At 44.4% G+C, this 12,459-nt stretch overlaps 7 protein-coding genes across 7 annotated transcripts; 5 read left to right on the top strand and 2 right to left on the bottom strand.

Annotated features, from left to right (window-relative positions):
* Positions 1–309: 309 nt before the first annotated feature.
* TREMEDRAFT_29939 (uncharacterized protein) lies at positions 310–2,385 on the top strand (the record flags this gene model as incomplete). Its single annotated transcript, XM_007003813.1, has 12 exons — positions 310–503; positions 550–710; positions 762–857; positions 948–982; positions 1,024–1,106; positions 1,151–1,348; positions 1,392–1,492; positions 1,539–1,656; positions 1,702–1,785; positions 1,835–2,053; positions 2,116–2,193; positions 2,238–2,385. The coding sequence occupies 12 exons, from the start codon at positions 310–312 to the stop codon at positions 2,383–2,385; spliced, it is 1,515 nt and encodes a 504-aa protein (XP_007003875.1).
* Positions 2,386–2,536: 151 nt separating this feature from the next.
* TREMEDRAFT_30040 (uncharacterized protein) lies at positions 2,537–2,981 on the bottom strand (the record flags this gene model as incomplete). The annotated part of the gene is made up of 2 exons (XM_007003824.1): positions 2,537–2,727; positions 2,810–2,981. 2 exons carry the CDS (start codon positions 2,979–2,981, stop codon positions 2,537–2,539), a joined length of 363 nt encoding a protein of 120 aa, XP_007003886.1.
* A 319-nt stretch (positions 2,982–3,300) lies between these two features.
* Positions 3,301–4,555, top strand: TREMEDRAFT_29712 (uncharacterized protein; the record flags this gene model as incomplete). Its single annotated transcript, XM_007003789.1, has 10 exons — positions 3,301–3,323; positions 3,371–3,401; positions 3,480–3,492; positions 3,538–3,632; positions 3,677–3,758; positions 3,802–3,888; positions 3,951–4,019; positions 4,064–4,188; positions 4,253–4,318; positions 4,364–4,555. 10 exons carry the CDS (start codon positions 3,301–3,303, stop codon positions 4,553–4,555), a joined length of 783 nt encoding a protein of 260 aa, XP_007003851.1.
* A 280-nt stretch (positions 4,556–4,835) lies between these two features.
* TREMEDRAFT_43811 (uncharacterized protein) lies at positions 4,836–6,173 on the top strand (the record flags this gene model as incomplete). The annotated part of the gene is made up of 4 exons (XM_007003948.1): positions 4,836–5,114; positions 5,290–5,616; positions 5,844–6,010; positions 6,065–6,173. The coding sequence occupies exons 1-4, from the start codon at positions 5,043–5,045 to the stop codon at positions 6,171–6,173; spliced, it is 675 nt and encodes a 224-aa protein (XP_007004010.1). The 5' UTR covers positions 4,836–5,042.
* A 404-nt stretch (positions 6,174–6,577) lies between these two features.
* Positions 6,578–8,627, top strand: TREMEDRAFT_61955 (uncharacterized protein; the record flags this gene model as incomplete). Its single annotated transcript, XM_007004168.1, has 5 exons — positions 6,578–6,613; positions 6,655–6,687; positions 6,787–6,930; positions 7,241–7,567; positions 7,854–8,627. 5 exons carry the CDS (start codon positions 6,578–6,580, stop codon positions 8,625–8,627), a joined length of 1,314 nt encoding a protein of 437 aa, XP_007004230.1.
* Positions 8,628–8,755: 128 nt separating this feature from the next.
* On the bottom strand, positions 8,756–9,584 carry TREMEDRAFT_61954 (uncharacterized protein; the record flags this gene model as incomplete). The annotated part of the gene is made up of 3 exons (XM_007004167.1): positions 8,756–8,878; positions 8,920–9,132; positions 9,180–9,584. The coding sequence occupies 3 exons, from the start codon at positions 9,582–9,584 to the stop codon at positions 8,756–8,758; spliced, it is 741 nt and encodes a 246-aa protein (XP_007004229.1).
* A 901-nt stretch (positions 9,585–10,485) lies between these two features.
* TREMEDRAFT_29917 (uncharacterized protein) lies at positions 10,486–12,347 on the top strand (the record flags this gene model as incomplete). The annotated part of the gene is made up of 4 exons (XM_007003810.1): positions 10,486–10,509; positions 10,557–10,630; positions 10,679–11,842; positions 11,906–12,347. Coding segments are annotated over 4 exons (1,704 nt in total), but the record flags the coding sequence as incomplete, so codon positions are not given.
* Between the last annotated feature and the right edge of the window lie 112 nt (positions 12,348–12,459).

Below are 12,459 nucleotides of genomic sequence, written 5' to 3'. Positions count from 1 at the left end.
TTTGCACACGCCGTGATCATGCAGAGTGGGTCCATATCCACCTCCAAAAAGCATGTCAAGTGGAGGTGTTTTGTTACTCACCGTTCACGAGGATTCACAATCAGCCGGTCGTCAATGCCGAAGCTGCGCATGCTGCCGCTTGCCGCCAGGGTTGGCTCTTTGGATCATTGGCCATCAGATGACATCAAAGTGGGAAGGAAGGCTGACTAAAATAACACCCCTCCACCTTTCCTCACTCACCATAGATGCATACCTTTATATTCCAAATGCAGTCATCCTCACCATCCCACACTCATCACATTTTCGAAGATGACCTCTAGTATCGCCAAAGAGAAAGAAAAAGAACGAGATCCGGAAGTTGGACAAGACGATGCGACTTTGGTCGAAACTGATCGTATCCAGTCGGGGGGTGATGAGGAGAAGCAGCAAGATGAATGGATTGTGAAATGGGATGGACCTGACGATCCAGAAGATCCTTTAAATACACCTGAGATGAAAAAATGGTGAGTTCTCGACCCTATCAGCTTGAGGATGAGCTGAGTGTGAAAGGATAATGACTGCCGTCTTGGCCAATGCGTGCGCCTGTGTAACTTGCTGTTCGTCCATGGCTGCAGACGCTTATGCGGGGATGGAAAAACGATTTGGCGTTTCACAGGAGGTTTGTATATTAAGCGTCTCTCTCTTCGTCGCTGGTTTAGGAGTTGGTCCTTGTGAGTTACATACATCAAATGGGTTTCAGGAGTCAATGACTGATGATACAGTGTTTCTTGGACCCATATCGGAGTTTGTGGGTCGAAGTAAGGTGTTACATTACAGCTTTGGTGCTTTCTTTTGTAAGTATTTTCATCCTTCTGAATGTAACAAATACTGATGGAACAGTACTTAACTTTCCTGTCGCATTCGGCATGTTCTCACCCCCTAATACTGGTCAGTTGTTGATGGTTCAGCCAACAAAATCGCCGTTCACTTGGTATTCAGATTTGTGAGCTCTAATCTCCCTGTGATTCCAAACCTGACCCTCAGTTGACAGGATTCGGAGGTTCAGCTTTCCTCTCAGTATCAGGAGGAGCAATCACGGATGTCTTTCGAAATGAGAAGGTCGGAACGTGAGTTTCTCATCGACTACATTTGTTTTATGCTAAATATACAGACCAATGCTTGCCTTTTCCGCTAGTCCATTCATCGGACCTGTACTCGGACCTTTGATATCTGGGTTCATCAACCAAAATGCTTATTGGCGTTGGACGTTTTACGTCGTCTTGATATGGGCTGGCGTGATGCTCGTTCTGCTGGTGGTTTTCGTTCCGGAGACATACAACAGTGAGCTTTTACGACGAAAAGCTATCAGGTACGTTTTCTGCTTCTCCGCTGGTTTGTCAACTAACGGGTAGGCTCCGTAAGCAGACAGGGGAACAAAGATGGAGAGCACCTGTAGAGTTATCGGATAGGACTTTTGTACAAGCGTTGAAGACGAGTATCCAAACGCCATTCAGTGAGTGGTTTTCAACATGCCATTTGGAACCAAGCTGAGATGATAGTTTTGATGTCCACTCAATTGATGGTGTTATTCCTGGATCTTTGGTCTTCCATCATTCTCGGAATCCTCTATCTATCCTTCGGTGGTATTAACTATATCTTTCGAACTCAATATGGATTGTCAGTCCCTCTCAATCCTTCACAAATCCCAAAGCTGATCCGTAGCACGTTAGAGCAGACCGGTCTGGCGTTCTTAGGTATTGGTGCCGGTCAGGTCATAGCTGTCTTCACTCAACCGTATTTCAATAGGTCAGTCAAGCAGACCGGAAACACTCCTCCACACGTCGCTGACTGGCAGACACTACAAACGAGTCGCCCTTGCCAATGGCGGCAAAGCTCCTCCAGAAGCTCGTCTCATAGCTGGTTGTTACGGCGCCGTCCTCTGTCCTCTCGGATTGCTCCTCATGGGATTGACAAGTTTCAAGAATGTCCCATGGATTATCCCTATCCTCTGTTCGAGTTTTTTCGGTTGGGGTATGGTATATAGTTTCACCAGTACTTTTACTTACTTGGTCGAGTGAGCATCTCCCTCCTTTTGAATACTCCCAAGTGGACATGATATTGGCGCTAATCAGATAGTGCATATAGACCTGTGGCCGCCAGCGCTTTAGCTTCTAATTCATTCATGAGATCCGCCTTCGCAGCTGGGTTTCCCTTGTCAGTATCTTACATCCCCAGTAGTAGTCAGCCTAACGACGTAGATTCGGTGAACAATTATACGAACGATTAGGTGCTGTAGGGGGGACTTGTCTATTAGGCGGTTTAATGTGTCTTACCATACCACTTCCTTTCATATTCCATCGTTTAGGTGCTAGAATACGATCTAGATGTGATGTAGCTTCTCAGTAGCATAGATTATAGTTATATTATAATGCAGCATTGTTTTGTTTTTTGGAATTAGCCAGTTGTTCAAATACATACACGACATGTCTCCTGTCTCCTACTTCACCCCCTTCTCTATGTCCATCCTCCTGTCTTTGCTTGAACTCTCGGTCCTGAATCATCTCCTCCGTCCAGGCTTTCCAGCTCCCTTAGCAGCATGTTTATACCCAGCTTTATTCTGTCCTCCTTGATTTTTTGGCCGAGCGCTCATCCCTTTACTCAATCTCCAAGATTCTCTTCTGCTCATCCTCGGTCCGGCTGTGGATATCTTCTTGGGTTCTTCTGCCATCCTCTCATCTGTACTATCAGCTAAGTCCTCCCTTAAGTCCAGCTTTGACGATTCAATATGATTGATAAAAAGATCAGGTGAGAGAAAATAACGATGATTCACCTGTGATCTCCTCTTCTGCAGCCGGAACTTCCTCCTCGGAATTTTGAGATTTTCCCAATAACTTCTCCGACACCCTAGCTGTCCTAGCGGCTTCCACGACGGCATAATGTGAGTCATTTCTCTTCTTTCTTCTCCCCGCCATTTTGGTTTTCGCACGTAATGATTTTGCCATGATTGGTTGGTTGTGTATTCTACAGTCTATGACGGGAAGGATGAGCGATCGAACATTTTGGAGAATTGTGATCTGGGATAAATTAAGAAGAATTAACGGAAGAATAAGCATCCCTATTGAACCATGACGAACGCGCGTTGTGCGAGACTGAGTGAGGTCCATTCCACCTCTATTCATCTGATACACCTCCTCCCTGTTCCCTTCTCTAGTCTTGTACCAAGTCGATTGGAGAAAGTCTTCATCCTCACAGGAACTATACAGAGTCTGCAGTCCAGTGATCTGTCTCCACTGCTAGCTGCTACCACTTCGACACCTCATAATGTCTCGTTCATCTTACGACCGGTGAGCTATCCTGGATGTGTAGTCGGGTCGTGCTGATTGTATTATAGTTACCTCACGGTATTCTCTCCTGAAGGTCGGGTATGTATCTTCTCTCCTCTTTTTCCTTTTGAGTATCGTTCTCATCAAGCATGTCATGCTGACACTACCTTCACGTAGCTATACCAAGTCGGTGAGTTTATCCTGTGACTGTCCTGCCAACCGACTGACCTTGCAGAATACGCCTTCAAAGCTATCTCAGGCTCCGGTATAACAGCCGTCGCCGTACGTGGAAAAGATACCTCAGTAGTTATCACCCAACGTAAAGTTCCCGTCAGTTGCTTCTTTGCACTCACACTGAAAAGCTGATATCATAGGATAAGCTTTTGGACCCAAGCACCATCACCCACTTATTCCAAATCACTCCCACCATTGGATGCGTCATGACTGGTATGATAGGTTTGTCATCTTAACCATCTGGCTGGCGATTGCTAATGAATAGCCGATGCTAGATCTCAAGTGCAAAGGACAAGATCAGAAGCAGCTTCGTTCAGGTACAAATACGGTTATGAAATCACCCCAGATGCCTGTGAGTCGACCGCGTCCTTGAAGCATCATGATGTGTTACATTCTGTAGAATGCTGACAGCAGTGGCGAAACGTATGGCAAATATCAATCAAGTGTATACACAACGTGCCGGTATGCGACCCCTGGGTATATGTGAGCTATGGCCTGAAAATCTTTGTTATTGGGCTCACAGATAGCTATGATACTCATTGGACAAGATGACGAGCGTGGACCACAGGTTTTCAAATTGGACCCAGCGGGATTTTTCGTAGGTTTCAAAGCTACCGCCGCAGGTCAAAAAGCAACGGAAGCGACAAATTTCGTATGTCCCCTAATTTATCCGTTGGCATTGGTCAGACATGTGGAGTGTCAAGCTGACTTATGAGTTGGAGAAGAAATGGAAGACTATGGAAAGTGAGAATACCCTACTGGACCGAGCTGGCGTCATTGAGGTGAGTTATTTTCTGGGAAGATTTGAGGGAAATGCTGATGAAAAGATGGCCATTGAATGTCTATCTACGGTATGTATGACGGACTTTAAGGCTGAGGAGATTGAAATTGGGATCTCTTCGACGTCTCCTGATGAACCAGCACCAGAGGGTAAAGGGATGGGCGGTAAGGGTCTGTTCAGACAGATGGGGGAGGAGGAAAGAGGGGAATGGTTGGTGAGGGTTGGTGAGAAGGATTGAGGGTCGAGTCTTTGCATGCATCTATGTTCATATCATTTATCACTGTGGTGTCATTCCAGATGTGTCCGTACAGACAAGACGGCGACGTCTATGACCATCAACTTGTCCGAAGATTGGGGACTGTCAGAAGACTCTAACAGAATGGTAGATGTTGCCACATGCCACATGAGGTTCCGATCCCCTTACTCTATTAAGTTAAGTACACCATTCGAGTCTCTTCCCTACATCTCTTCCTGTCTCCATTCAAGTACCCAACACCATGTCCCTGTCTCCCCTCTTACCACACATAGGCTCCTCACGATCTTCCATACGAACCTTTTCATCCCGTCTTACTCACGCTTACCACCTTCGTTCCTCTCCCATCTATCGCCCCCGATGCTACCCCGTTCACCAACTTCCTCGACATATCTCCTCATCTATCCCCCGCCGCGCAACCTCAACTCTGGAAGACTCCATAGCATTCGAAAAGACTCGAAGAGCCGTTGAGATGAGTCAACAGAAGATGTATGCTGAGAGAGCAAAGCAAAGTCGGAGTGTCATGTTGTATGGAGCTGGAACTGTAGGTTTTTCTCTTTGACATACCACCCTTTCCGCCCCATGCTTCACACCCTCAAGTCAATCACCTCTATTGCTCCCTCTTGACAACTCAAAGCGTGGGGATCTTCCTTGGTCTAAGGGTCAAATCTCGGTACACCAAGACAAAAGTTACGAGAATGCCAATACTTACCCTTAAGATAATCCTAGCCATCGGTCTAACATACGCTGCCGTACCTCTTTACCGAGCATTCTGTTCTGCCACCGGATATTCCGGAACACCCATGACGGATCGATCTCGATTTTCCCCAGATAGATTATACACCACACCAGAGACAGAAACACGTAAACGTATAACAGTCAGATTCGAAGCTACTTCCAGTGACGCATTACCTTGGAAGTTTGAACCTCAACAAAGAAGTGTTAGAGTTTTACCTGGTGAAACTGCTTTAGCTTTTTATAAAGCCAGGAATGATAGTGATAGGGATTTGATTGGGATAGCTACTTATAATATGACTCCCGATAAGGTGTGTTTTTTCCCTCCGGTTCCTTCATCTTCAATTCAACCTCGCCCTACCATGTCTAACATAATTTTCACCACGTCATTCTTATTCCGACTCACTACCTCACATCTAAATTGGCATGAGAGAAGGAAAGTACTTCTCACTTGCATACACTATGGGAGTGAAGGGATGGGATGTATGTGGATGAAACATGGAAGACTCGAGGAAGGGGGACGAGAGCTCATATTCAGATTGCACCATATTTCGCCAAAGTCGAATGTTTCTGTTTTGAAGAACAAAAAATAAGATCTGGAGAAGAAGTCGACTTACCTGTATTCTTCTTTATCGATAAAGACATTATGGATGATCCTTCTCTCGACGGTGTGGACGATGTCGTTTTAAGTTATACATTTTTCAAGTGTGTTCTCTCTCTCACTCTATCGCTGCGTTAGACGATCATGCTGACATGCAGGGCGAAAAGAAACGATAGAGGTCATACCGTTCCCGATGCACCGGAGGATGTGATAGAGAAATCTCAGGGTTTTGAAAAGTATCAATTAGCAAGAAGAGAGCAGACTTGATTTTTCGCTTCTCTTTTCACCTACTGCATCTATCTTGGTCATATCATAGGTTCACACTATCGTCAATGTTGCATTGTATGTCCCACATTATGTTCTACTCGCACTCGGCAGCCTGCAACTGCGGTGCCGCTTAGATCTGGTCAGTAGCGCCATAAAAGCGGCATGTTCCGATCTTTTCTGACCTGCGCATCCTACGCCGTCCGTCACCTACGGGCCCACCTATAGACCTACCCTTTGGCACTTCTCATTCATCTCCATCCATCTTGGTGCTCTAATCTGCAAATCCGACATCACAAGCTGCTCTTCAAACGGGCGCTTGTGCAGCTAGCCCCTTTCAGTCGACGCATGTGCGAAAGATAGCATCTCAATCCTTGTCATTGTCCAAGATCCAAACACCCTACACCATGGGTAGGAAAAAGATCGAGATCCGTCCTCTCGTCGTGAGTCTTCTTTCCCTATTACAACCCGTGCTAATGAATAGGACGAGAGGAATCGTAATGTTACTTTCCTCAAGGTAAGTCTACGATCTCTGAACAAACATATCGGTCAGATGTAAGATGCGAGGGAGGATCAAACATGTTTTCATAAAGGTGATTCGGACGCTGATGGACAGCGGAAAGCCGGTTTGATGAAGAAAGCTTGGGAATTGGCCGTTTTGACAGGTGCAGACGTATCTTTACTCATCTTTTCGAATTCTGGGAAACCTTATGAATTTTCGACAAAAGATTTGGACGGGGAAATTGATCGTTATCTCGATGTGAGCATCTTCTTCCTCCCTTCCCCATCCGGTGTAAAGTATCCCAGTCGACTCAGCTGTCCGTCTTTCTCTGTTTGTTTTTGCTTTGTCATTTCACACTCGCTGGCTTCTTTGATGTGGGTGATTTACCCAGTTTGAGTATCGTGCTTCTTGATGACTTGAGGATGCACCGTCCTTTACGCAGTCGTTTTCGCGACTTTCCATTCTGTCCCTTTCATAACATCAGCAACTCATCTCATTCTTAAAGTCAGCGGTGAAACCATGTGTTGAATGAAAAGGCAAGACATAGAGCTCACCAGCTGACAATCAGTATGAAGGTCTTATCGAACGTCGACGAGGTGCAGAATTCGCAGCTATGGCAGATGCGGATGAAGATGATTCTGATGATGATTTCCCACGACGAGGTTCGACATCAAAAGGGAATACCTCAACTCCTGGACCCTCGAGAAGTCTGAAAGGACAAGAAACGTACAAGGCGAAAATGACCAGTAGAAAAGAATTAGCTTTGATAGCGAAACAGGGAAAGGAGAAAATGGAAAAAGATGGATCGTTTTTAGGTGGGATATTGGGTGAAAGTCCTTCTGGCGATGAAGCGAGTGAGGAGGCTACACCTTCTGTTGTTGAAGATGCGGCGACTGTGAGTTTTTTCTTTGACTATCTGTGACTTTGTCCGTGGCTTCTGGGGAGCGAGTTTTTCTGTTCTGCCGGTGGCCGGTGGGATTCGAGGGAGAGATCTTCTGCTCCATGTCTCTCAAGCAGGTGAACTTTTGAGTTTAATCTTTGTATCACGAGGAAGGGGTCTTTCTTCTCTCAATATGTACAGGTAATGAGAGGGAGCACCCAGAGGTCGGGTACAAGGTGGAAGAGACTAAGCGGGAAGCGGAGATATTGTCAGAGGTTGTGGATGACAATTGACAATGTAGGAAAACTTGAATTATGCTCTGAATCTTCACTCCACTCGATCACAAACACCGAATCAGAATACTTCTCAAACAACTAATCGACTAAACACAATGCCAAATACCGCAGGACCTTCCAATCCCTCTATTCCTTCGGTTCCTCATCTTCCTACTCAATACAATTTACCAACTCATCACACTCCATCTCACCCTCATCTCCCTCAAATTCCTCAACAATACTATCCCTCTTACCCCTCTCAAACATACTCTCAAACATATCTTTACAATCAACCAGCTCATATCCCATCTATGCAATGGAATCAAGAAGCTCTCACGCGATATGCAGAAGTTCAACTTCAAGAGAATCACAGAAGACAACAAGTCCAACTTTTAGAAAGACAACGTCAACAACTGATCGAACTTGGTATTCCCATAGATGATGGATCATTGATAGATCAATTATTTGGAAATCCTTCCACCTCCGCACAAACTCCTATCACTAACATTCAATCACAATCACAATCACAAATATCAACACCACAACCGTTCATTTGGCCAACACAACAAGATACAGGAACTAGATCTTCCATACAACATACTCGACATGGTTTACATAATCAACATGTTCAAAACACACCGACAGGTTTGGATCTAGTAGGTGGTATAGGAGGAGATTTCATGTGGCCAAATGAACCTCCTACTTTACCTAGTCCAGCTTCCGTGAATGAGAATGAAAAAAAGAGGGAGAGAGATGGTATGGATAGTATGGGCAATGAGAAACGTCTGAGGGTTGGGTGATATTTCCGTATTTGTATTGTTTGATGTAACGAAGGTGGTGTAGGAGTTTAGGGTTTTCAAATATCTAGTTTGATCGGACAATCTGGTTACAATTACAAGGATGCATTACAGGGCATTTTATCCAACCATTAAATCAAGATGACTAGATCGTCTTCATCCTCATCCTCATCCTCTTCATCGTCACCGTCATTATCATCATCACCATGTGGTTCGTTATTCTCATTCAAAATTTCCTCTCTCATCTCTTCATCCTATTGATCAGTTTGATTGAAATGGGCGTAGGACGACATACAGGTCTTTCGGTGATTCTAAGATTACCAAAAAGATTCACTCGACGGGAAGAAGCTATCTTTCTTCCTCTATGATTCTCAGGATGGATGGAGGGTGTGGAAAGAGAAGAAGAAAGAATGATAGAAATGGGTATTCCTTCGTAATGTTCTTGAGGACGTTTACGTTTATTTCCAAAGTTTAAACTGGCTGAAAGTATTTGATTGAGAGTTGCGAACTGACCGATCAGGTCTAATCTTCATCTCTTTCGACTGTGTGACTCACATTTTGACCGTCTATTTCATTTGAACTTTTCTTCTCATTGTTCATCTGTGTATCTCGATAATCTTCCTCATCTTTGGGAGGAATGTTCATTGTAGCTTTTGATCTCCCCGCTCTTCTGGTCTCAGTCGGGGAACATACGTTATCATGATCATCTCCATCTCCTTTTCCATTCCTTGTAGATGATGATTCCCAACATTCGTCAATTGGCAAATTCTGTGAATGAGGTATAAGATTTGACTCTTTCGTCACGTTCTTCCCTCTATCAAGAGAGTTGATACACTTTTGACATTCTCGAATTTCGTCCAATAGATAAGTCACGACCTTGATGAGGACTCTTCGACAAGATAATCTTCTCAATAGTTGATCTAACGTCTGATCGATGGTCTGTCCAATTTTCACCTCCATCTCAATCTCATAAGGAGGTTAATGACTTTTGCTATGTAAAGAAAGAAGAATGAGAAGTTAGACATGCATTTGAAAGATACAATAAGGAAGACTTCAGTAGCTCGTCAGTATAGAACCTCGTGGGAAGGGAGGGAGTGATTGGCGAGTGAAAGGACCTTCGGATCATCGGGATATGGAATGTTCGTATTGTTGTCTTGAAGAGGTAGCTTGACATGCGTTCTTGTAAGTATTTTTCTACTGAGATGAAGAATATATATGCTTGGTTTGGGTACATATATGAATGAGATAGAGATGTGATAGAAAGGGGTTCTATACTTACCTTAAGCACGGTCATGGTCACAAAGTTAAGTAGCTTAGTGGGGGTGAATCTTCGATCACCAAGTGCAATTCCTAAGGTTCCCCCATCTCTTCTCTTCTGACTTTCTCACCTTACCAAACATACTACTATAACGACACAATAAGTAACGATCTCCCCCATGTCTAGAATCAAGGATCAAATTGCTGCTAAACGTTTAGAAGTCAAATCTTCCCCTGCTTCTCGTCGACAAGCCGCTTCGGCTGCTTCGTCCTTAGCGGCTTCCCTTGATCAAACTCATATTGAAGACCGAACATTTCCCTCTCAGTTGAAACATGCAGTTCGAACTGGTATGTCTTTTATCAAACTGTTATTCGTACCAAGCCATGTCTGATCTTTCAAGGAAAACTCGACATATCTTCTCTGTCTCTAGAGGAAATCCCGAGTCAGGTGTATACCACTCTCCTTGGTATTCCTCCCTCCTCTCTTTCTCGACCACCGACAGATACAAAGGTCGGTTCTGAAACATGGACCGAACCTGAAGAACTTGTATCTTTCAAAGCTAGGGATAATACAATCACTCGGATAGATCTAGAAATTGGCTCTTTTGGCGGATTGAAGGTTCTCGACGTAAGCTATTGGTGTATACTCATCATTGAGAAATAGCTAAGATGAAGTTCAAAGGGAACAAATTATCTTCTCTACCTGATAGTTTCGCAGATCTTCTTCGTTTGACGACTGTTGATCTTTCGTAAGTCATCTCTCCACTCAGTCCATAACTTTTCACTGATGAGTGTAGATATAATGATTTCACCTCCATTCCATCCAGTCTTCTACTACTTCCCGCTCTACAAGTCCTAGATCTATCTCATAACCAAATCACCTCCATCAATTTTTCATCTCCTGTCGAGCCTTCTCAAGATGGATTGGATTATGGTGCTGGCTTCCTCTCTACTTCTTTCTCCCGAGCTCAAAACAAAGGTCCATTGAAGATCTGGCCAGTACTCAGAAACCTCAATTTAGGACACAACTTGATCGCTAATGAAGGGCTCGAACCGCTATGCTCGACTAATTTGACATCACTACGAGTTTTCAACCTTGAGAATAATGAACTCAGTGGGGAGTTGAATTTGGAGAAGTGTGGGATTATCAAAGAGGCCATGCCGGAATTGATGAGTTTGAATCTAAACGGAAACTCAAGTCTTCAAAGTACGAAAGGCCTTCTGGCCGATGGAGTCAAGTTGGACATGGTTGGTTGTGGCATTAGTGATGTTCGTTCTCGACGAGATGGACTCAAAACAAATCCATCATCTTCGTCTTCAGACCCTAAGACAGGGATGTCTATCGAGGCAAACCTACCAATTTCGAAACCAACAATGACGATAACATACCGTACTTGTCCCGCTGCTACATTCGACGCTTTACCTCTGAACATTGAATTCGATCTCTATTTACCTGATAAACCCGGCACTACACCCCATCCACTGGTTATCTGGTTTCATGGGGGTGCCCTTTTGCAAGGGAACAAAGAGAACCTTCCACCTCATTTCCGACGATTACCTTCATATCCTTTATCCGGACCGAATGGTGAAGAAAATGTAGCTGTCATTTCCCCAAATCATCGATTAGCTCCTCAAATTCCAATCCTTGACATTCTCTCTGATATCTCAGCACTGTTCACATATGTTCACACGAAACTTAACGACAAGATCGCAAAAGAGGGGAAACAAAACGTGATTGATACTCGAAGAATTTGCGTTTCTGGTGGTTCGACCGGAGGATACCTAGCTCTCATCGCTGGATTGAGTGTCTCTGAGAGTTTGTCAGATGAAGTGGTAGGTGGATACCGTGGAGAATCATCTAAAGGAGGTATCAAATGTCTCGCTCCGTTCTATCCCATTACAGATTTAACACATCCATTCTGGAGTACGGAGACAAATCCTGTACCGTGGTATGGTAAAACGTAAGTCTTCAAGTCTCTTTCTGTTCTTCCTCAAATATCTCATAAAAGCTGTTGTCTAACAAGAAGGGTCTCACACGAAGAAGCTCGACCTCATCTCGATCTCAAAGCTGCACCAGTATGCACAGCCATCTCAGGTGGACCCCGTTCGGTCCTCTACGCCTACATGCTACAACACGCTCTCTTTCCTTCTCTCTTATTTCAAAAACAACGATCAATTGGATCCAGTTTAGATGCTTTTAGACCTACTCCAGAATCTCTTTCCATCTTACATCGTTTGGAGCTTTGTGAAAAAGCAAGAAAGAAGGTCGGACAACCTCCGGTGTATTTGTGTTACGGGACGGTGGATGATAAGGTCCAGCCACAGGAAAAGACGGTGGAGGTGTTCAAGAGAATCATTAGTGATTTCACTTTGGATGTGAAGGAAGGGGGCGATCATGCTTTTGATGAGGATGCCAACGTGGAGTGTCTGGAGTTTAGGTCTTGGTTGGAGAAGAAGCTACTGTAAGTGAACACACGGTCTTTGCCATATAATCCACGACATTTCTGAAATGACATACATTATGGAATGATCGCACTTCTCTTGACGTTTCTAACCCAACGCACGTATCCCATTCAGG

The sequence above is a fragment of the Tremella mesenterica genome (genome assembly GCF_000271645.1).
Source record: "Tremella mesenterica DSM 1558 unplaced genomic scaffold TREMEscaffold_4, whole genome shotgun sequence".
NCBI lineage: Eukaryota > Fungi > Basidiomycota > Tremellomycetes > Tremellales > Tremellaceae > Tremella > Tremella mesenterica.
This window is presented reverse-complemented; position numbering and strand designations above follow the sequence as displayed.